The sequence below is a fragment of the Denticeps clupeoides genome, chromosome 8 (assembly GCF_900700375.1).
Source record: "Denticeps clupeoides chromosome 8, fDenClu1.1, whole genome shotgun sequence".
NCBI lineage: Eukaryota > Metazoa > Chordata > Actinopteri > Clupeiformes > Denticipitidae > Denticeps > Denticeps clupeoides.
The window spans coordinates 557528-581261 of NC_041714.1; the positions used below are offsets into that span (position 1 = coordinate 557528).

Below are 23734 nucleotides of genomic sequence, written 5' to 3' on the forward strand. Positions count from 1 at the left end.
GACACAGTAAATGAACAGAATTTGTCTCTGAATGGATATGACCAGGCCACTTCAAAATAACATTTTAAATACACATAGTGTGAAGCAAAACCCAAATAGTGTTCAACAAAACAAACCTTGATCTGGAATAAGAACACCCTTTCTTATCAACTCTTCACGGCTCTGCCTTGTGGAAATTTTCCGCTCCAGAACTATTGGCAGAAACACAGCAGTTAATCCCAATCACCAGACACTCGCTCTGTCCCCAGGCCCCAATTCGAGAGGACAGAAGACATCAATCTCGCACCAGCAGCAGCTGCTCGAAGGCATTATGGATGCATAGCTAAATGCAGAATGTAAATTAGAGTACACTGATGAACATGTTGCTGCTGTCCTGTGCAACAGGGTATGACAATACAGGAAAACACACCAAGCGCACACACACCTCAAGCCTGTTCCTGATACAGTGTAGTGTAATTCTGACCCATTTAGGCATGGACTCCACTAGACCTCTGAAGGTTTGCTGTGGTTTCCAGCACCAAGACACGAGCAACAGATCCTTCAAGTCCTGTGGTGGATCAGACTTGTTTTCCAGCAGATCCAGAGTTAGTGGATTTTTCATTGTCAATTACTGCCCCCGTCCCCCACCACCACCAGAGGTGGAAAATAACGAATTACATTTACTCACGTTACTGTAATAGAGTATTTTTTGTGAGTAATTTGTTGTTTTTTTTAAGCCTCACTATGAGGCTTTTAATGAATTTTCCTAGTAAACTTTTTTTCACATTGTGGTTATGGGGTGTTGTGTGAAAAATTCTGTGGAAAAAAATGTATTCAATCCAATTTGGAATAAGTGTGCCGTGAATACTTTCCGGATGCACTGTATATGCTTTTTGCCTGTGTATTCCATACATTACATTGCTCAAACAAGAGCTGAACAAGAGCTTTACAGTCTGTAAAGACAACTGATATAAAGTAAAGTGAAGTGATTGTCACATGTGATACACAGCAGCACAGCACACAGTGAAATGTGTCCTCTGCATTTAGTAATTGAAAGTAACTAAGTAACTTTTACTCAGGCCGAACGAGAATTGCTGGTGTCTTCCTATTGTAAGTCGCTTTGGATAAAAGCGTCTGCTAAATAAAGTAAAGTAAAGTAAAGTAAAGTACTCAAAGTAATTTTTAAATTAAGTTTTTTTTTACTTTTACTCAAGTAGATTTTAAGATGGGAAAATTCTACTCAAGTAAAAGTAAAGCTACTTTTACTTAATTAAATTTTTTCAGTACATTTTCCACCTCTGAGTAAGACCACAGTTAACAAATCACTGCCTAAATAAATTAATGGTGCTGATTTACCTTAGAGTACGTCCATTATACAGAGATATACAGATCCAACAACATCAGTTAAGTTGAAAATGTCCAAAATGTTTGTTTTTGGACTGACCATATTTCATTTTTATATACCTAATTCATGTTTTCCATATTCAAAAAAGGCAGAACCAGCTTCTGATTAATGTTATTTACTGCAATGAGCAAACTTAATTATTTAACAATTGTATTTGTCAGTCATGGAACTGTTTCACAGAAGACAACACACATTGATAGCAAAGACAAATGTAAAATTGCATACAAGTAATAAGGTTAAATTAAAAACGTCAGGGGTAAAAATAGCAACTACACAGTCTAAGATACAAAGAAACAAATACTGTCTTTGTGCCAGACATGTCCTATCTACCTAAAGCATGACTTAGGGATCAGGGGTAGATTGATGGGTATATATGGGTATATATCAAAAGCCTTTTCAAAATTACAGAGCATGCTGAACAGAAAGAAGGGACAAAGATCCAAATATGTGTATAGAAATATACAAACACATAATCTAAAAAATTTTAAAGAAGAAAAATTATATACAGTACTGTGCAATCTACTTTTTTCAAAGACTGCAAAAATTGAAATAACACAAATTTCAAAATTCAAATCAAATAGCATAATTTCTTAGGTACACTTGCACAAATGCCAGGATTTTGTAGGATTATGGTCAATCAATTATACCAAACAAGTGCAAACAATATTCAACAATTTCAGATATCTGATGAAACACAATTGTGTAGGAGGCTTCTCAAACTCAAAAGCTAAACTCTGCTACCAAGGTGGGGCTGTACAAGTTTCATGACACAGTACACACACCATGGCATGGTATAAACATAGCAGCAAGAAACAAAGTGGATCTATAGCATCAGCAAGATCTTTCCCAGACAAAGGGGGGTTTCAAGATATGCGGTTCAATCTCCTTTAAAGAAAACGGCAATACTGGAAATTATACATACAGTGGCAGGCCAAGCAAATCTACTGGCCCAGATGAAAGACATATCAAGCTGACATGTAAACAAAGCAAAGTGACTTTGACTATTCATGAAAACATAGGAACTTGGGTACAGAAAATCAGCAGCATGTGCTCTGGACTGATGAGTACAAATATGAAATATTTGGCAATTTTTTTTTAAGAAGGCCAGGAGATTGGTCACCCCCCTCCCCTGCCCCCCAAAAGTGCACTTTTAAGATAAATATCTATTTGAATTAGATTCCTCTTCTGTTCATACACTGCATTATGTTAATTAATGAAAATAACACTGTAATTTCTGGGGGGAAAAAATCCACACCTGCCTAAAACCTTTACAGAATAGCCTACTGTATGTCTTTTCCCAATGTCCCCCTTTATACAGCACTTCCATAAAATGTACATTGGGTAAGGAAGACCAGTAATTGCAAGGTTATTCATAACTCGAATCCCCAAACCGTCCCCACAGATGGCTTCCCGGGTGCCTTTCGTGGCTCACCAAGGGTGATGGGTTAAAAGCAGAGGACACATTTTGTTGTGCTGTGCTGCAGTGTTTCACAATGGGAATCAATTCACTTTTATTTTTTCACTGTCCTTAAACAAGTATCGGACGTAGATCAAACAATGACTCAAATACCTGGATTGGGCATCAGTAACACTGTGCCAGTCTATGATGCCAATCTATTCTGTTAAATTGCTGGATCTTCATGTTTTTATGTGTCTGTGCCTGGTCTTGATTATGCCTACATGTATTATGCTCAGATGCAATTACATGTATTGTGAGCATGGAGGGAGCTACCGATAAAATGTCATCAGTATGGAAGAATTTAATGCTTGCTACACAAACATTAATTAAATACTAGTATGGGATTGGATATATACCAAACAGCAGCTACTGGTATCTGGTATCTTTATAGAATCTGATAAATCAGTGGATCCCTTATCAAAATACTTACCTCGGGAGAGATCTTGAAATTTGTCACTTGTTCTCTTTTTTCGCCATTTCCAGGGCTTGAAGATCTTTCCCAGGGTCGACAGCTTACCCTTCTGTTTCAGTTGGGGTCCCTGCGTTCCCCCCACAACTCCATCACAATTGGCCAGACAGGATTTTTCCAGTCCATCCACTATAAAGAACAACAGACAAACACATTAAAACCACCTTCATTGTGTCTGTGTGTAGATAGCATTACTCCATTACTATGGCACCACGCTCCATTATGAATCTCAACAGCATTGGTGGTTCAGTGGTAGAGTTCACAATGTTCCACTGAGCACGTACTGTCCCCACACACTGGTCCCCAGGTGCCTTTCATGGCCAGTGATCACTAAGGGTGATTGTTAAATGCAGAGGACACATTTCATTGTGTCACCGTGTGCTGTGCTTGCTGTATAGTACAATGAAAGTTACTTTACGTTCACCTTTTCACTTTCAATGCGGCTAACTGTTGTCCTTGCCGTTAAATCTCTGGTCATTCCTATAAAAATCTGAGTTTCATGCTTACTCAGCTTCTACTCTTTTTCAGTGACTGAAAGTGAGGTAGTGATCAGTGACTCTGGGATATCAATAAAACAGGCAAAATAACTATTGAACCAAACTAAACTTGGGGTGAATACCAATGGGAATGTAAAATATGTTGAGTTCCTCAAACAGTTCCCTAAACAGACAAAGCTTATCAAGCTAAAAAGACAAAGCAAATTATGATGTACAACAGGAATTCAAATTCATACAGTAGCATCATACTGTATGTAGACCACACTTAGGACACCAATGGCTTCATTTACATTAACAGTGAATTATGTGTTGGATAACCCCTTAAACAGCCATATTGTCAGTCGCCTCCCATTTCCTCGAGTTAATATTCATCTTATCTGTTCAAGAATATCCATTAAATATGCTGTACATGATGCAGGAGTATACTAAAGTACATGTCCTAAGCTTCTTCCCCATTACATGCTATAACATACATGTTTTCCAGCACATTATCAAATTTGGTCAATTTCATCATAGTTATTGCCACAGTGATAGTACATGTTTCAGAAATGCTAAAAGGGGATACCAAATTTGGGATCCGCTGTAGCAACTCTTTGGACATGGTGAGCCCCCAGAAGATATTAGTGCTGGTCTCCACCTGGTCAAACAAATCCAAATTCAATGTATTCTGGAAAACATTTTACTGGATTTGGACTGAATGTGACTGTAGCTGGTCTAACTTCACACAAACATTGTGTACCTAATAAGGGTATGGCCGCACACTCAGCATGTTTACCCCTACAGTTATTTGAAATTTTACTACTTGAGCTTGAGAAGAAAAAAAACCTCAGAAACAAGAACAGCAATAAAAAACAACCTTTTAAATGTACAGTTGTCAACGTCCGGCTGGCCACATGCCACATACCTGGCATTTTATTTCAGCTTGATTCAGTTATGAATTCAGTCTGCTTCAGTCTAGACCTTCTGTAGGAGTGTGGACAAGACAAAGAACACTGTTCTTCCTCACATTATCTTTTCTGGTTTATTTTTCCCCTCATTTAGATTTTCTAAGAACAACACCTACAAAATGACTTCCCTCTGACTTCCTGAAACATTGTAATACAAAAAGTCACATTGATAAAATTCAACAGTTTTACAGCCCCAGCAACTTTCACTTCCCAACAGCGAAAAAAAAAAAAAAAAAACACATTCCCAAATTTAGCCGAGTAGAGTGAACACTGTGAATATAGAGTACAGGAAAATAAGGTTGCACAGTTACGTAATAAACAAGATCTGGCAAACATGCTTGCAGTCATTTGATGGATTTCATTAGAGGCTGCATGCTATGGAACAAACCTGGAGACCATGGCCTGCTTACCACTGGCCTGAGAATTAGCCCTGCAGTCTAACTATGACCAACTTTCCACATGATTTCATAGGACTGTCCACACTGGCTTCGAACAAATGTATAAATAAATTTCCCTCATGTAGAAGGATGCTCTGCAGGGTTGGGGCTGATCTGAAAAAAAAAATGGCCAGCAAAATGGTTGCAGGGAGGAAGACAACAACCTAACACAAGCAATTTATTAATGGGCCTCAGATGTAAAAAAATCGAAATAAGATTACAGCACTAAGTGATTAGGTACACCATAAAATTGTGATTTGTTTATTTCAGTGATATCTTTGTATTAAAATTTTAATTAGATACATAATAGTTGCACTAGTGCAAAAAAATAATGTATCATTGTCTAGTGGTAGTAGCCTAGTGGGTAACACACTCGCCTGTGAAACAGAGGACCACAAAGTCCAAGGTTCAAACTCCACTGACTACCATTGTGTCCCTGAGCCAGACACTCCAGGGGGACTGTCCCTGTCCCACTACTGATTTATAAGTGGCAAGGGCATCTGTTGATTTGATAAGGGTGTCTCATAAATGCTCTAAATGTAACGAGGATCAGCAGGCCAATTTTAAGCTCACCTGACAATCAATTTATGCATTTACGTTAAATGAAGTGGTAATACATTAAATATATCTGAAAACTAATAATCTTTCACAACTCAGATAATTAAAAGTGGTACAGTGTTAGATTTGTTACAATAAAATATATACTAAACCTATATGCCAAAACTGAGTATTTGACTGGAGTACCCACCCTCATAATAAGAAACAAGGAAAACTCCACTATTCCCTGTAATTGCAAAAGAAAGCAAAAAGATCTTCGCCTCTTGAGGTAAACAGTGGTGTGACAAGACAGTCCCCTGCTAGCTGGTAAACCGTAAATCAGTAAATAATGCATACGGTTTGTAAAATACAAATAATATCTTTGTTATTGTAATGAGGAGTCTTGTTATCGATGATCATCTACTATCTGCACGTCTAAGTTCTCATCGCACACTTTCACTTCCTTATATTATACACACTTGATAGTTGATTAGCTAAAAGCAGGAAAACGTGCAGCATACACAAGAACTCTAGAACAGCAGAAAATGGCAGCCCTGAGTACCACAAATGAAATCACCCACTACAGCCTGCACTTATGAATTCACTGACAACTTGAATTAGAGCTCCAAATGTGAATGAGCCTGACAGTCGCACTGACATCTGTTGAGCAAATCCAGAACACCTCACACAAGCAAAGGAAAGAAGGCCTGTTTGAAAAACGTTGTTCTGACGTTAGAACGACAATGTACAACTCAGAGCTGTCAGAACCCATCTGACAGCAGAGAATGCTCACAAAGACAGCATGAAACAAATGCAGTAGGAGATCTTCAACAGGAACTGCTGTGGTGGTGAAGAAAGCAGCACAGAATAAAGGAAATCACTGGGCCACAGGAAACTAGAACACCCTTCCTAGGACTAGAAGACAACGGAAAAAAAACAGCTAAAGGAGTTTAAATTTAAAATACTTAACACAGCTTTATATATATATCACAGAGTTTATATATCAAAACACAAGCCTGACTAGCACTACAAGAAAATTCAGCCAGTTGATTCTGAAATTAAAACTGTATAAACAGCTAGGGAGTATCAGTTCCATGCCAGGCTCAGTGAACCAAATAACTACAATGGATTCCAAACATAGCTACAGAAGTAACAGTAGTGTTTTCACTTTTTGATTGATATATATCAACAGCAAATGGCCACTCATATGGTTACATAATTGCCTGATTCCATTTTCAACTGACTGTGAATATCTTTGCATAAATGTTAGCATTGTTTCTGTTCATCACCGTAAATAGTAATATAAGATTTTATCACTAATACAATGACTAGTGCAAAGTTTGCACCTCTTCCTCTATTTAACTGTTTGATAAGATAATATGATCCTTTATTAGTCCCACAAGTGGAACATTTACCAAATTTACCAAAACTACCTGTGTAACCATCACCCCACACAATATGCCGCAGTTTCATCCCAGCAATTGGATGTTGATGTTTTTCTGCTAAATAAACTCATAGGCAGAATGTGGTCAGCTGTGGTTATGCACACAACCCACCTCTACATATACCTGCGCATGAAAAACAAGATACATCATTTGAATAATCTAATTTGTATGCTATTTAGATTCACCAAGTATTTGGCAGAATACATAAGGTATATATGAGTAGGCAGTCATTAAACAATGTTTGGGCTTACTCTTAAAAAAACAATTATCAATTAAGGGTCAAGTGACAGCCCTAACAAAACAAAACCTGTTCCCATGTCACACATATGCAGCATATGCACGCATATGCCAATACACACCTCGGTACACACCAGGTCCACTGAACAAACTGCCCTGGGCCACTGACAGACATCCATGACTCATACTGCCCAGATGTTCTCATCGTCTCTTTTCATGCATTATCAACACAATGTTTCGGTGGGGGTGCTGCTGGTAAGGTTGTGCGAATCGCTTCAAATACTCCTGGAATTCAGAAACTCAATCGAACTTGCTAATAAAGTTTCATTTACCTAGAAAGAAACGTATTTCCCCTGAGACCCCAAAAAATATGTCTGCCTATAAACTATGAATCATGTCTGCTTCATGTGGCAAGTGACAGAACTCCCATGACATAAATTTAATAATAATGATATGGGAGAGTTCAACAATTCAGGGCCATAGTTTTAAGGTCCCTGTTTTAATGCCATGTGTATGTGCCAATTCAGATAGGCATTGTACTCTAAAATACTGCATTGAATATGCAATAAATAAGAAAAACCTAAGATTATATGATTTGAGACACAAGTAGAAAGTGACACTTACCAAACATTCTCTGACACAAAAGTCGGATATGTCTTGCATGCTTGTTTAAAATAAAGAAGTAAATATTTGACTTGGCTTGTCTTGGCCCTGTTCCCCACTTCAGGAACATGGCGGAGCAGCGTATGTTAATACATTTTGAAGAAGTGATAAATGAGAAAAGCAGTGAAATGGGTTTACAGAGACTTGAACTTGACTTAAGTGTCACCTCAGCCTCAACTCTAGACAGCACAAGAAAAAGCTGTGATGAAGGTCTGAGAACAATATTCAAATTATACCTAAAGGGGAAACTACAGTTATATAAGCAAAGGAAGAGTGGGAGTTCATCATATTTGAACCTATAGGCATACATGCAGTTGGGAAAAGTGATTTGCGAGCATTTAAAAAAGGGAAAAGGGCGTCGCGTGGAAAAGTTGACAAACCTCAGAACTTTTTATCAAAGTAAAATGGAAACAGAGGTCGCCTCGCGAGTGATTTGTGATTTTCATGGATTACTGTTAAAAAAAAAAAAACGTCGGAACTCACCGCTCGCGTTCTGAGATAAGGTGGAGACGGACGTCTGGCCCATTTCCTTTCCCCCCGAACCCACAATCACGCGCCCACGGAGCAACTTTCCTTCCCAGATCCAACAAATGCGCTCGACCGCGGGCTCATTTCAGCTGCCGAGCCTCGTCCTCAGCAGCTCTGCTGGGGTTTCGCGGAGATGCCGCTCATTCCGATATGCAGATGACTGCAGTCAGGGGTCACGAGAGGAAGCGCCTCTAGCTCCTCCCCCCGGCAGCGGCGGCAGACGCAGCAGCGCGAGCTCACCGTCTCACCGACGCCAGACCCGTATTCGTACTTCAACTAAAAGCAGCATACATCACGAACACGTGGGAAAGCATAAAAACAAAATGTGCTATTCATCCAGTCTGAGCAGTTTACAGGAAAGAGATGTGGGTTCAGTTCCTGTTCCTCTTGAAACAGTGGGAATGTGATTTGCTGCTTGGAAAGCACCAGAACTGGACTTCATAGAATGAAGGGTTTGGTTCCTCACCGCCAGAGGAAAGGTGGGTGGGGTTCAGGCAGGAAGGGCTTTGCAAGTTGCTGGAAACAGCTGTTCGGGAGACCTCAGGCATTGTTCTCCTTATGGCTGCGCTGCAAGTTCTCAACAAGGCCCATCTCCCCACCCCTTCCTCTTCTGCTCATAGCTGCCTGGCCTTTGCAAACCAATTGCAAACCAATGCAAACAAGTGGTTTGAGATATTTCTGTGAATGAATGTGCCCCTTTCCTGCACATTTACTGTGCACTGTATTCCCAATGTGAGAAATCAGGACACCAATAATACAATGGTTTGCATTAACAGTAACTCTAATTTTTACAAAATGTGCAGTGCAAAGACATAATGTGAAATTTCAACTAACCCGAGGCAACAAACCCTGAAAAATGGGCCCAAACATCCTGCAAAGGACATACCTACCCCTAAAGGCTTAAAGCTGTTACTGCAGAAGAAGGTGGTGCTAATATTAATACTTAAACCTGTGAATTAATATCAATATTAAGTATTAATATTTGCAGCTTATTCCATTTAGGAAATACCACATGGTATGTACAAAAAAAGTAATGCATCTTATTGGTAAACTTAAATCTCTTCAGAAGAAACCAGCCACTTTATTCATCTCTTTTTTTTTTATCCCTCTCCTCTATCCTAATGTGAACCCTGCTTTGTTTCTGACCTGTTCCCCTATCTTCCTGATCTCTCCACCCCCCACTCCCCATCAATAAAGGGTCTTATCAATCAATCTTCTATGGCTCACCCAAATCTTTAGTCACATCCCTGACCAACAGGCCTATGGCAATGCTGTACAAATGAAAAATTAATCAACACATATGGGCACATGACTATTCTAATACTTTATGCAAAACCTGTCATTCCATTTTAATTATCAGTGGAATACATATAATAATTCTTCTCCTGACCACACTGTAGAAATTTATACACAAATTCCAGCATATAAGCCACTTTGAGAACTGTAGGTTTTACAATGATGCTAATGGATGTATGGATTTTTATAGGCTAACTAGCTTCATGCTGCCAACACATTTAACCTCGTCATATCAGATCAATTAAATTACAGAACAGGTCACAATCCACCAATGAAACTGTTTCGGGAAATTTACTCACTCTTAATTCATATCAGCAATTTTGTGCTTTGTGCTCTAAGACCCTCATCATGGAAAAGACACAAAGAAAAGCATATGATGTGACATAAGCTCGATTGCACAGGAGGACGATCGCGACAGTATCAATGACTTTTGCTTTTCCTGTCTTTTTACAGAGAAAGTGTGAGAGGAAGTAATTGCATACCTTCAGGCTGTTCAGTTCCAATACTGAAGAATACAACTTTTGTTATGTTAAAAGCACTGTTCTTGTGGACATTACTGGCATTTTTTTATGTTTATAAAAATCTTTCCTGTAACATCTTGCTCCATTAATATCTCATGTTTCATAAGGGACACCTGTAGCTTATAGACAAGTACAGCATAGTCTGTAAATTATGGCATAATATACAATTAAAGTAATTATACGATATAATGATAACCAAAAACAATTGTGAATACTGTAGTAGATGAAAAAACATTTCCATTTTAACTGCTATTGTACCTGTATTTTACATAAGTTCTCAGTATTACAGGTTCAGATTCTAAAGACTATCTGATCTAAAAATATAAAAGTGGTCTGAAGCCACAGTCCCTAAGACACTTAACCGGGAGTGTCTCCAGGGTGACTGTACCTGTCACTAATGATTGTAAGTTGTTCTGTATTAGGTTGTCTGATAAATGTTGTAAATGTACATATATGATCATTTTAATAATTATCAGTGGCAGAGTAATTAATTGCATTCCATTAAAAAAATCTATATCAGAATTGACAAATTTCGTTCACCTAAATGGATTGATTTAATCAGTAAATAAGAGCCACAATAAATCACTGTACATTTGAAGGCAAATATGTACTTAAGTGGAAGTATTACCATTTACTGTCTTCAGACACTATTGCCTCTAGACACTCATTACTGTACCACTCTCCAGGCCTGTCCAGAGCACCCGCTGAAATGTTTCTGCACACAAGTTGTGTTGCTTGTTTCAGTGTTTGAGGTGGGGCTTTTTGCCTGCAACTCTTCCATGAAGACTCTTCCATGATTCTGGCCAGATGTCTCCAGATAGATGGAGCTTAAACACCACATCTTGAAACCCCCAGTCTGCTTTGAAATCTTTGTCAGACCATTATTTTATACAGAATAAAGGAAGATGGTCTCATTTTCTAATGAATAATATCAGATTAAGCATCTGTTGTGTGCACCTAAAATGGAAGTGTTTTCCATGGAGGGACCACTGCGCAATTTAGATCTAAAATGATCTTAGTACCAGATACCACAGGACACTTTCAAAGGTGCCCAGCCTCAGTTGGTCAGAGTTGTTTTGGTGATTGTAATGTTTTGGTTGGTTTGAGGGCAAGGATCAATTACTAAAAAAAAACATTTTAATACAATAACAGTATTTTTAAAAAGGTCAGAAAATAGCATGATTTCAATTTGTTCGTCTGATTGCAGCCGAGTGCAATAAGCTTAAATAACATTCTTCAAAATCTACCATATTCTTGCTGTTTTCTGAAGACATACACACAAATGAAACATCTCTCAACCCCAACATAGTCAACATTTCCCAGCTTGGTCATAAATACTTTTAGTTCAGCATTAGTATGCCTTGGCATTTTCCGCACTGCAAAGTGACTCATCCCAGGGAGGTAGGCAGCAACACAACACCACAACAAGCCTGCTACACTTGAAGAACACAAACAATAATCTAAAGGGAAGCAGTCTGAGATGTTCTCAAAATACAAATACCGCTCAGTCCCATGGGGCACGACTTGATAATATTATATTAACTGGCCGACTCAGCACAAAATGCTAGGTAATTATTGTTTTAGTTTTGCATTTTAGCTCTTCTTTCACTTTACTGATTTATTTATTAACCCCAAAAGCCTATAGCAAAATCCTTATGTGCTGATAAAAATAGACAGTTCTTTTTTATGCTTACAAATAGAAATTTGAGAGATTAAAACAGAATTTATTTACCAAAAAAATTAACATTTAGGTTTAGGCTTTTTTGGTCCCACCTACAACTCCACTAACAACTGCAAGGCTTGTCAACTTAATAAAAAAATGAACAGTGGAGAAACTTAATTCTTAAGAGCACTAATGAGGCCAGGGCACACTGAACTGGTCTCTTCCCCGTTTTAAGACAAAATCCTTTTGCAATTGCTGGGCTGATTGTCTACTAATGGCTCAAAGCAAGGTATTGAAGACCTTGTCGATCAATACTTGACATCCTGTCAGGAAGCGGGAGTATTCTCCCCGGCCAGTATGGCTCTCATTTGGAGATGTAGGACATTTAATAATAGAGCATTGCAGGGAGAATTGAGAGCATTATGTTTCACAGTGTGGGGAAGCAGTGACTGATGGTTCTAAGTCTGGTGACAGAGAGAAAGAAAGAGAAACAGCCTCACATCCCACGCTAAGAACAAGCTTCTGCTCACTGAAAGCACCCACAGACCAATGTCCGGCACACTAGACGTGTCATTTAATGCTTCAGAAATGAAAAATGTCACTAGACCGCTTTCATTTTACAAGTAGTGCTGTACATGATTAAAATATAAATATCATCCTGGTTCAAGTGCACAAGATGTTGAATGAAGTTCAAATCAATGTGGCGCATCACAAGGAAATGGAAAGACACTCTTCAGATATGATGGTCCCTGTGGTCAACGGTTAAGCAAATAAACCAAATACTGCGTTTCTATTCAAAACAAATGCAGGAACATAGAGAAACCACTGTCTATTATGGAACTAAATCTACTCATGATAACTAAACCTGATCTTAATGTCCAGGTCACGTCAGCACGTACAGATAAACTAACCACATTTGAAACCGGCTCTGCTTGATTTTTTTCAAAGTGAACATGTATTATTGCAATCTTTCAAACTGTAAAGAGAAATCCAGAAAGCAGAGCAACCTTAACTGAACACATCTCATGACATGGACTAAATATAGCCAGACTATAATCCAGAAGAATCACTTCCAGGTTGGTTGTTTATTTAGCAGATGAAACTGTTTCCATTAGAAATACAATTCGATCTGACAGCACCAACACACATGAGCCAGCTGAGCTGTGTCCAAGTGACTTTCACAGTGACTTCCTACCATTACATGCACACACTGTACCTCACCAGCCTACTGGTGACACAAAAGCTCATGCCAAAGTGCCAGCAAGTCACCAATCTTAAATAGTGTCAAAAACATAAATAGAGACACTCACGTGCATGTTCCATGACTTGAAGGAAAGAGAAGAAAAGCTTCAGTGAGTAGGTCCCCTCCTTTCTCTCTCACTCTCTCCCTCCTGCTCTCTAACACTCTCGTTCTCAGCTCTTAGGCCCTCCCACATGGAAAGATTTCTCTGACAGCATTCCTTTCCTTTTTGCTGCATCAAACCGCACCAGGAAGCCCAACAGATCCCAGGGCTGACAAACAACCATTACATCCATTAGCGTAGCTGATTGAGCCAACAAGAGCCCATCAAGTGGATCCTCCCAGTCCACTGGGGCTTTTAACCATTCCTCACTCCAGCCTGAGGCTGCAGAGTCAGAAGACGAGAGCATACGCCAAACAATATACAGTTTGGTAGGGCCCATAACCTTTAAAGCTTTTACAAATGTTTGAATACAGTAAATACAGCTAATATTTTGTAAAAAGTCATCAAAATGCAAAACCAAGTTTGCCTGGACTGAACAGTGAGTGCAGATAAGCAGCACATCAAAAATTCACCAAATTAATTGTGGGCAAAGACACAAACATGGGGCTTTGATGGGTGCTTTTGTCGTGGGTGAAATTCTCTGACAGTTCTGGTTTATTTTCAGTCTGAGGCTTGATGTTAAAACTGGCCAAGGATCAAGATGGATGAATCACTGCCACAGATAATTTTATTTCCTGTTGCAATAGCTAAAGGGTGGAAGTAAAATGAGGCTGCAAGCTATGAACAAGATATATGATGAGACGTTGGACAAACATTTCATATCACATGCAATGTGCAGCAAAACCAAATACTTTATACATATACAAAACGTCCTTCACCACTTCCTGCCAGGCATTACCCAAGATCCTTGGATAAATGGCTGCTGCTAAGAGAAAGCAGTTAGTCCTGTCCAGTGCATTTAGCACCACTTCTTCGCCTGAACCCATTGCTGCAAATATATTCAATGTTAAGTTGAAAAGAAGTGGAATATTAGTTTATTTAACTCATACAACCTAGAGTTAAATTTGAGGTCTAAACCTCAAATTTAACTCCAGGTGATTATACTTAACGTTCCATATAATTATTGTAAGTATGACAACCTTCCAGCAACAACAAACTTTGTTTAGGGTCAAGAACCTCCTGCAGTTCTCTATCACATTAGTGAGATGTTTTATGGTCATATTAAAAACATTACAAAGAAGTGGCTGTGGTGGCCTAGCGGGTAAGGAAGCAGACCCATAATCGGAAGGTTGCCTGTTAAAAGTAGAGGACACATTTCATTGGGTCACCATGTGCTGTGCTGCAGTGTTTCACAATGACGATAACTTCATGTTTACTTTCACATCACTTCAATGTGACTAGCCAGACCTGCTCTTCACCAAAAAATACCTGCATAGATCCATCTTATATATTGGAACACTCATAATTGGTTGAATTTATCAGAGGTCATGTGCTCCATTTAGAAGTGGGATTTTAACATGCAGACTGGACAGCAGTTTTTCCACTGGGCTCATGAAAAAAGGCACCAAAGTCCAGCATTCATGTCTGAGAGCAACACTGATTGCCAAAACAGGGCCATTGGAGCCACACTGAAGAGCACAGATGGAACTGTTTAACAGAGATGGTTTACCATTTGACTATTAGGTTAACAAAAAAGAAAAGGTCAACCTGATATTTCCGGGAGCAATGAGAGCTGCTACTTTTAACAGCTTTTACAACAACATCAGTTAAATTTACGATGGCTTATTGTTAAAAAATTACAGGGTAGCATCACTTATCTTTTAAAAAACACAGCATTATTATGTTGCTCGTCCATCCCCCATAGACAGCATTTGATCTGGGGGTGGGGAGAATAAACACATTTAGAGGCAAAAATATACTCTGTAACCCAACCAATGAGTCATCAGAGGCATTTCTGAAGGCAACAAAAAAACAGCATCTTATATAAACCTCAATCTTATATAAAAACTCAAGCATGAAAAGGGGGAAAAACAGCATGTCCTCCCTGTTAGTGTAGGCTAAGGAGGGGTAATCAGGGATCAAAGAATAAGACTCCTCTTCTAAATGTCTGCACCCACACTCGACGCCTCCCATCTGATTCAGAAGAGATGCTTCTTACTGCTCGGAGGTGAAACCGGAGCACATGGCTCTTCTCTGTGGTTCCAGCCCCTGCCTCCACATTTCTATGGTGACAACACCAACCTCTGTCAGCCTCTCATCTGACATTAAAATAAACACAGGAGAAAGAGGAGAAGTAACGTTCAGTCCACTGACCACAAAACAACCAAACAGGGCAGCATTTAGAATCTCAAAGTGTTCAGCTAACTGCACTTCACCTAACATTCTGTACTTTTCTTTCATTTCCTGCTGTAGGGGCAACTGATGTGAAGCCCCCAGAGAAAGCATTCTGTTTTAATGGATTCATAAAAATGTATAATATTTGGAAATAGTAATACAACACTCAATACAGGCTTATTGATTTATTACATTATTCTGGAAACTGTCATCCACACCATATTGATGTTTAGCTGAAAATAGCCAGCTCTCATGGCACAAATCAAATGAGTCAAAAACAGAGAGATTTAAAAGAAAAGGTGTTGTATTACACCATATAGCATGTCCTCATTGCAATGATGTAAGCTGAACTATTCTATACATTGTTTTCATATAAAGACTGGCATTTAAACTAAATAGTGTTGATGTCTACTGCATAATTACTAAACTAGCCATATTCCTTGAGCAGGCAGGGTTTGAGGCAGGAACAACCCCTATCCCTGTCAGTCATAGAGAAAAACTCACACAAAGTTCTCTTACACATACATGCCCTAGAGCTAGTTTAGAATCACCAGTTTACACACACCATTTGTTTTTGGGCTAAATAGCAAATGGGACTGTGGTTGTGGGTGAGGTGGGTTTGTGTGATTATCCTGTTCCAGCCCTCTGTTCTCTGTATTGCAATTGTATGATCATGTGGCTTCCTCTGCAACAGCTGGTTTCCACACTATTGATGGATGAATCCTGATGTAGTGACCAGTCGAGAAGTCCACTGTTTGCCTTCAAAGATATTAAAGAGCTGCTATACAGACAGGGCCTGCATTCCAATGCAAATTAGAAATATTTCAAATGTGGAAAAAGGTGAACAATGCTGCTGTTATGAAAGTGTAACAGTTTACAAATAGCTGTGCTGCAGGGCTCATGTCATTAGACAGCCAATGGTAATTAGACACCAACCACACAAGCACCATTTAAACCATCACTATTCCAAACCAAGCCTTCCAGAATAACAATGCAAGAGCTTTAACATCTTTCTATTCTGGGAGCACTGCTGGAGAAGACGACCAGTTCTCAGCATGTCGGCACTGCCTAATCACGCAATTTGTAGAGTGGGGGACGAGTGCCAAGTTTTCATCACTGGTTTTTGATATGTACATCAAACTGGCATTTCCTGATGGTAACTCAGAATGGAAAAAACAGAACAAAACCCTTGGTTCTGGCATTTTAGGGTTAAGAGGATACATCCTGTATGCCATATGAAATGAAGTGATTGTCACATGTGATACACAGCAGCACAGCACACGGTGCACACAGTGAAATTTGTCCTCTGCATTTAACCCATCACCCTGAGTGAGCAGTGGGCAGCCATGACAGGCACCCGGGGAGCAGTGTGTGGGGACGATGCTTTGCTCAGTGGCACCTCAGTGGCACCTTGGCGGATCGGGATTCGAACCGGCAACCTTCTGATTACGGGGCCGATTCCTTAACCGCTAGGCCACAACTGCCCCATCTGGTTGCTTTGGTAATTTGACAGTTACTCACAGGTTGCAGTTCAACCATCTGCTTCTCATATATTCAACAAATTTGTTCTCTACTGACAAGGAAAATTTGTTTGGGCCACCCAAAAAGTTTATTACCTAATTATTTTTAATGTTGTAATTGATTATCTAGAACATAATATCACATATAAATCTCAGACCTGGACTAAAAAACACTGATGTGATTTATACGGCTTGTTATAATCTAGAACTCAAAGAAAGCAAATAACAGTGGAAGCTTTTGTAGTCTATAGAGAAATTTCCCATGATAATTTCTTATGACTGCCTTAAAACGCTGCATTTATTTCACGCCTTTAATGTCCACATTGTTATGTGAGTAGGCTACTTCATTTCATCTGAATATCTATTTTTAAGGCATTCATTCAATGTATATTATTTGTTCTGAATTATTATTTAGCTGCTGTTGACTTAACCATATAACCATTTCAAATAATTCAAACTTTTTCATGTTTAATAGTAAAACTTTACTTGGTTACAATTATATTGCCAAAAGTATTGGGACACACCTCCAAATAATAGATTTGAAATGCTGTCAAATCAGGTGTAGAAAAGCTCATGCGGCCTGCTTGTACAAACAATAGTGAAAGAATGAGTTATTCTCAGGAGCTCACTGAGTTCCATCAGGGTAATGTGACAGGTGAAGTAAGTCCTTTCCTCAATAGTTCATATTACCATCAACCGTTAGTGGTATTATAAAGTACAAGTAATTGGGAACAACAGCCGCAAAGTGGTAGGCCATATAAATCCACAGAGCAGGGTCAAGGCATGCTGAGGTACACAGTGAGCATAAGTCGCTGACTTTAAGCAGTCAATGGTTCCAGACTTCCAGAACTCTTCAGATTAACTCAAGGACAGTGCGTAGAGTGTTTATGGAATGGGTTTCCATGGCCAAGCAGCTGCATCCAAGCCTTACATCAGCAAGTGTAATGCAAATTGCAGATACGGTGGAGCAAAGCACCACTGGTCTCTGCACAAAGAAAGGTACATAATGACATGGATGAGCAAGTTTGGTTTGTAGGAACTTGACTGGCCTGACAGCACCTGATCTCAACTTGATAGATCAGCATTTCTCAAACTCTTCTCCTCGCTTCTGTATAAATTGAAAGTCAGTCCTCAGGTCTGATCTCAGTGCTACTGTCACTATGTGCCCCACCCTGCTCCCTTCAGTTCATGGCCCATTCCTTGTTTTAGCATTCTAGAATGTTCAGACTTAGAGATGCTAGTGATGCTTCAACTAGCGCAAGTGAAGGGAAACTGATCTACTAGTGCAAGTGGAAGTGAATATTTATGTTGAAAACCCAGACAATTCTAAAAACCCAGCCAGAAACAATTTCCAGGTCTAAAAAAATAAAAATAAAAAAAAATTCAGAGGAATGTCTGGTAACCCTACGACATTTCATACATTAAATTCATCTTTATTTCTAGCAAGAGTCCTAAAGCATTTCACTGTGTGTTGTACTGGTATAGCTTTGCACATGACTAATACAAATCTTGAAAGAAAAAAAAAGTATTAATGTCTGGTAATTTAGCTATGCCTAGTTGAATGAATGTGTTCAGTAATAATACATGAGGTCACACCTACCTTACTATTACTGTTCAATAGTGAAAGCAAAATACAAGTGGAGCTCAATACAAGCTACCAGTCCCAGTGCAGCGTATGACTCAACTAAAGTAAATCACACAAGTGCAGGGAGATTTGTTCTACCCACCACACAATACAGCTTGTCTTAAGGGTGCATTTCACATCTGCTACAAACCTCAGCAAAATGACAACTGTATATTGAAAATGCTTTTGAACAGAACAGAAAATAAAACAGACCGTTCCATGTATAGCTGCACGATTAATCTAATCGCAATTGTAATTGCGATGTCAGTCTGTGTGATTACATGAATGAAAAAACTGCGATTTAAATGATTAGTACATTGATTGAATCGGCAACATATCACTCATTCTCTCAAAGTTTGCGAGCTGACTGAAGTCTCACTTCAGTTGAATGTGACGTGTTTGGTCACATGACTTTCGATTCGATTCAATGGAGACCTCAGATTCGTGACTCACATAGACATTTGGGTAGATGCCGCATGACGAGCTGCATCGTACGTCAACGTCGCTGCCATATTGTGATAGGCTCTGCTGTGGAGTGAAGCATCTACATGTCTATGGAGAGAAGTGCATAAAAATGCCTCACTCTTGTGCTGCTTGGGGCTGTACAAACCGCTGTACGCTCCAAACCAGATCCCGGGGGATTACATTTCATAGGTAAGGCTGGAGAATTGTTTTGAATATATTTGCCCATTATAAAATCCTGTTTTGTAAGTCTTAACCTTAGCTAAGCTAGGCTAAGCTTGCTAACGAAGCTATGCATCCCTGTGTTCACATCAGCCTCCAAACAAGAACTTTAATACAGGATTTTATAATGGCCAAATGTATTTTTTTGTTTGAACTTTCAAGATTACTCTGAAAATAATGGAGCAGACTTTCATCCAGGATGGGTCTGTACACACACATGTGCCTGCTGCAGTCATCTTTCCCTATATCCTGACCAGTCCCCCAGTTCCTGCAGCTGAAAAAAATCCCCACAGTATGATGCTGCCACCACCGTGCTTCACTGTAGGGATAGTATTGGCCTGGTAATGAGAGGTGTCTGGTTTCCTCCAAACGCGATGCCTGGCATTCACACGGTTTCACTCTTGGTCTCATCAGCCCTGAGAATTTTGTTTCTCATTGCCTATGAGTTCCTTCAGATGGCTTTAAGCAAATTGCCATGTGGCTTCCGTCTGGCCACTCTACCATACAGGCCTGATTGGTGAAATGCTGCCGAAATGGTTGTCCTTCTAGAAGGTTCTCTTTTGTCTACAAACAACATCTGGAGCTCTGACAGAGTGACCACCAGGTTCTTGATCACCTCCCTGACTAAGTCTCTTCTCCCCCAATTGCTCAGTGTAGGTGCCAAGCCAGCTCTATGAAGAGTCCTGGTGGTTAATCCCAGATTCCTTTTTAACACTATAGCCAAACTAACCAGGAATAAGACAGAAATGGATACTACCACTCAATATCATCATAGTAGCAACGATTTTATGAATTTCTTTGAATAGAGAAAATTAAAAGCACAACAAACAGCTCCGTCGATATTTCTACGGAAAATAATCTTCAAATAGCGGACCACCGATTAGAACGCTTCAACCTTATTAAAGAGCATGAACTAATTAAACTAATCTCGTCGTCAAATCAATGTAATTTCGCTTTGGATCCTCTTCCTACAAGGTTCCTTAAACAATTAGCACCCGATATTCTAAATCCTATCCTCAAAATGATTAACTTGTTGCTTATCACCGGCCACGTACCAAGTTCATTCAAGACAGCAGTCATCAGACCCCTGATTAAAAAGCCCGATCTTGATCGCAGTCAGCTTTCAAATTATAGACCAATATCCAACCTTCCGATTGTCAAAAATATTAGAAAACGTCGTATACCTAGACAGCAACAATATCCATGAAGTATATCAATCGGGATTTAAATCTCATCATAGCACTGAGACAGTGCTGGTTAAAGTGGTTAATGACCTGCTGTTGGCCTCTGATCAGGGACGCATCTCGCTGCTTGACCTGCTTGATCTGAGTGCAGCATTTGACACTATCGATCACACTATTCTCCTTGCCAGGTTAGAGAATGTTGTTGGGATTAGGGCTGAAACGATTATTCGAATAACTTGAATGATTCGATTACAAAAAATATTCGAGGAAAATTCTTTGCCTCGAGGCTTTGTTTAATTAGTCACCAAAGTCCATCTATTGTTTTATCATGCCCACGGAACTACACAGTGTGGAGCTGCGCAGCACCGTTATCATTGTTCTACACGGACTGTTTGAACTGATGCGCATTTCAAAGATTTAAGGATGCGCGATTTATTGGCGGAAAATAAAGATACCGGTGTGCGTAAAAGGCATAAAATGTCTGAAGTGGGGGACCTTTTTATGCTGCGTGGACAACGTAGTGCAGTATATACACTGTAAAACGGACCTGGCTTACCATAAAAGTACTTTGTCAATACTACAGCACCTAAATCCTACAAGGTATCGTATTTTTATGATTGCTAACTAACATTAGCGTTTATTAGAACGTACATTATTTGTAATTATTTGTGTTAAGCATAGAGAGTGATGAGGCATGCTAAGTAGCAAGAGAGCAAATACACCAAGATCTCATGTAATCCATCCATCCTCATCCCTCCCTCCTACGCGCGCCACACACACTGATAGGTTACATCTCAAAACACACCTTCCCCATACATAAGGTAGTACTAATAAATACAACAGATGGACAAATCTACATTCATTAGCATATATATTTACTTTTGGGCGTGTTTATAATATTTGTTGTACATCACAGCACCGCAGACATGCACATGTATTGCACACACATGCACTAAGACAAATTCTCTCTCTCTATTTTGCATATAACATTGCACAAAGACAAACATTCCACCTACCTACCTCATCTGGATACAACTGGAAACTAAATGGGCTTAATTCTGGAGCCAGTAACCCAAAGGTTTTAAGTTTTGATATAATAAAAGTATAGAGTTTGAATAAAAAAACTTTTTTTTATCTTCAAATTGACCAGTAAAATTATAATGGACACATAATGTACACCAAGAAACTGGACTAAAACCTACTTTGCACTGTCCAGTACATCCAAACATGGACAGATGCTCTATACTACACTTTGTACTTTTCCACCTCTCCAATTGTAGGACTGTTTCTCTTGTTGGACAAATAATCACCAACCTTGCACTAATATTCATTTTTCTCCCTCCTAGAGTTTTTTTAGTGGAGTTTTTCCTTGTATGCAGAAGGGTCAAGTGTGGGGGGTGTCAACTGTAGGGCCTGTCAAAGCCCATTGAGACATACTGTATGTGATTATGGGCTAAATAAGAAATAAATGTTGTTGTTGAACAATCAAATGTGGGGCCTTATATAGACAGCTGTTACAACATGCATCGGGATGAATCTGGAAATTCACCAAAAAACTATGTAGTGTTAATGTGTAATCTGTGAGAGTCCATTGGATTTTTTAAGACAAGAATGCAAGACCAGTTCCAGCAGTAGTTTCTGCTTGCCTCAGGGTAAGTAGTCCCTTGCCTACTTACAGTTGAAAAATCAACTGTTTTTTCCGCAGGTGGAGTCCAACTAAGTTGCAGAAATGATCAGGAGAAACAGGATGAACCTGAGCTCAATTTGAGCTTCATGGCAAAGGCTGTGAATATTTATGTACATTTGCTTTCTCTGTTTTTGGATTTTAATAAATTGGCCAAAACCTCAAGTTTGTAATTATGGGATGTTGTGTGTAGAATTCTGAAGAAAAAAAAATACTTTCCAGATGTACAATATACATGCCCCGCCTGGCCACACGCACCAGAACTGTTAATAAGTTTCTTCAATTAGAGTCGCGTTTCAAAATCTGATGGCTCTATGGGTCAGTAAACAGTTGTTTGCAATATTTAGTGTTTAATGATTTGCATATGTTGACTTTAAGTTGACAAGTAAGTTGACAAAGCATATTTGTGCTAGTAAAAAAAGTGTCCTGGTATCATTCACTCCCCAACCCTTCCACACATGTGCAATCTTCAAAAAAAATTTTTTTTTATTACATATGAACAGTAATGTCCATATAGATGCAGTTTTGGCAACCATGTGTGTCCTATATACATGTTCTATATATAGTACTGGCAAGCTCATGGTGCTATCAAGCAGAAGAAAACTGAATACACCTTGGCTACTCAGAGCCATGTCCGCCACCTTCTGGTCATGTTTTGCAATATGTATGTATTTTAAGGAGCCAGCAAACTTAATAATTAAAAGTGCAATGTAACAAACTAGATTACTTTCAAACAGTCATTTTCAGATGCATTTCTTGTTTAAATTATGTATAAAGGGAAACTGGGAGTGCCAGGTCCAATTTTTCAAACCACTTTTATATAAAAGAATGGATACCAAGTACATTGGAATCCAAATAACTGCCTTAGGACCGACTGCATCATAATCACACTTTAAATTTAAATGTAGGGTATGAAAAAGGAAATATGCAGAAGACCAAGCTGGCGGTGGACAGGACTTGCATGAGCTGCCAGGAAGTGGTTTTACACAATCAACAGATCAGGCTGCATGAAAACTGCTTTTGTTTCACATTTTACTTCAGACTACCTGATAATGTTATGTCCCCAAATATCAGTTTGAGGACAATAAAGAGATAATGACCATTATGAATTTCACAAATGAGTATGTGTTCTGTAACCAGTATTAGTGTTACATTTTGACTTCAAAATCTGTTTAGTGGTATGTCTGAAAGTTGAGTCATGGCAACTGGAATTTCTTTAAGGTAGAGACGTTTCATTCTGCATCCACAGAACTTTGTCAATCTGCCTTGAATAAGCTTGTTAAGTAAAACAAAGGTGGGGGGTGGGGGGTGACAACCCCATCTTGGCAGCTCCTCCTACCCCCATTAAGCGGGTTGTTAAATGTGGTCAACCTGGTG

General features: G+C 39.2%; 1 protein-coding gene across 4 annotated transcripts in view; it reads right to left on the reverse strand.

Annotated features, from left to right (window-relative positions):
• Window positions 1-23734, reverse strand: part of phactr2 (phosphatase and actin regulator 2) — a 35990-nt gene that overhangs the window by 11380 nt on the left and 876 nt on the right. For 2 of the 4 annotated variants that reach the window (XM_028989943.1, XM_028989940.1), the window contains exons 2-3: window positions 3274-3441; window positions 117-191 (exon numbers count right to left, since the gene is read on the reverse strand). In XM_028989943.1, the coding sequence (XP_028845776.1) occupies window positions 117-191; window positions 3274-3441 (243 nt within the window). Of the gene's footprint in view, window positions 1-116; window positions 192-3273; window positions 3442-8558; window positions 8910-13393; window positions 13609-23734 lie in introns of those variants that run through there. The other 2 variants (XM_028989942.1, XM_028989941.1) reach the window with 2 other exon arrangements.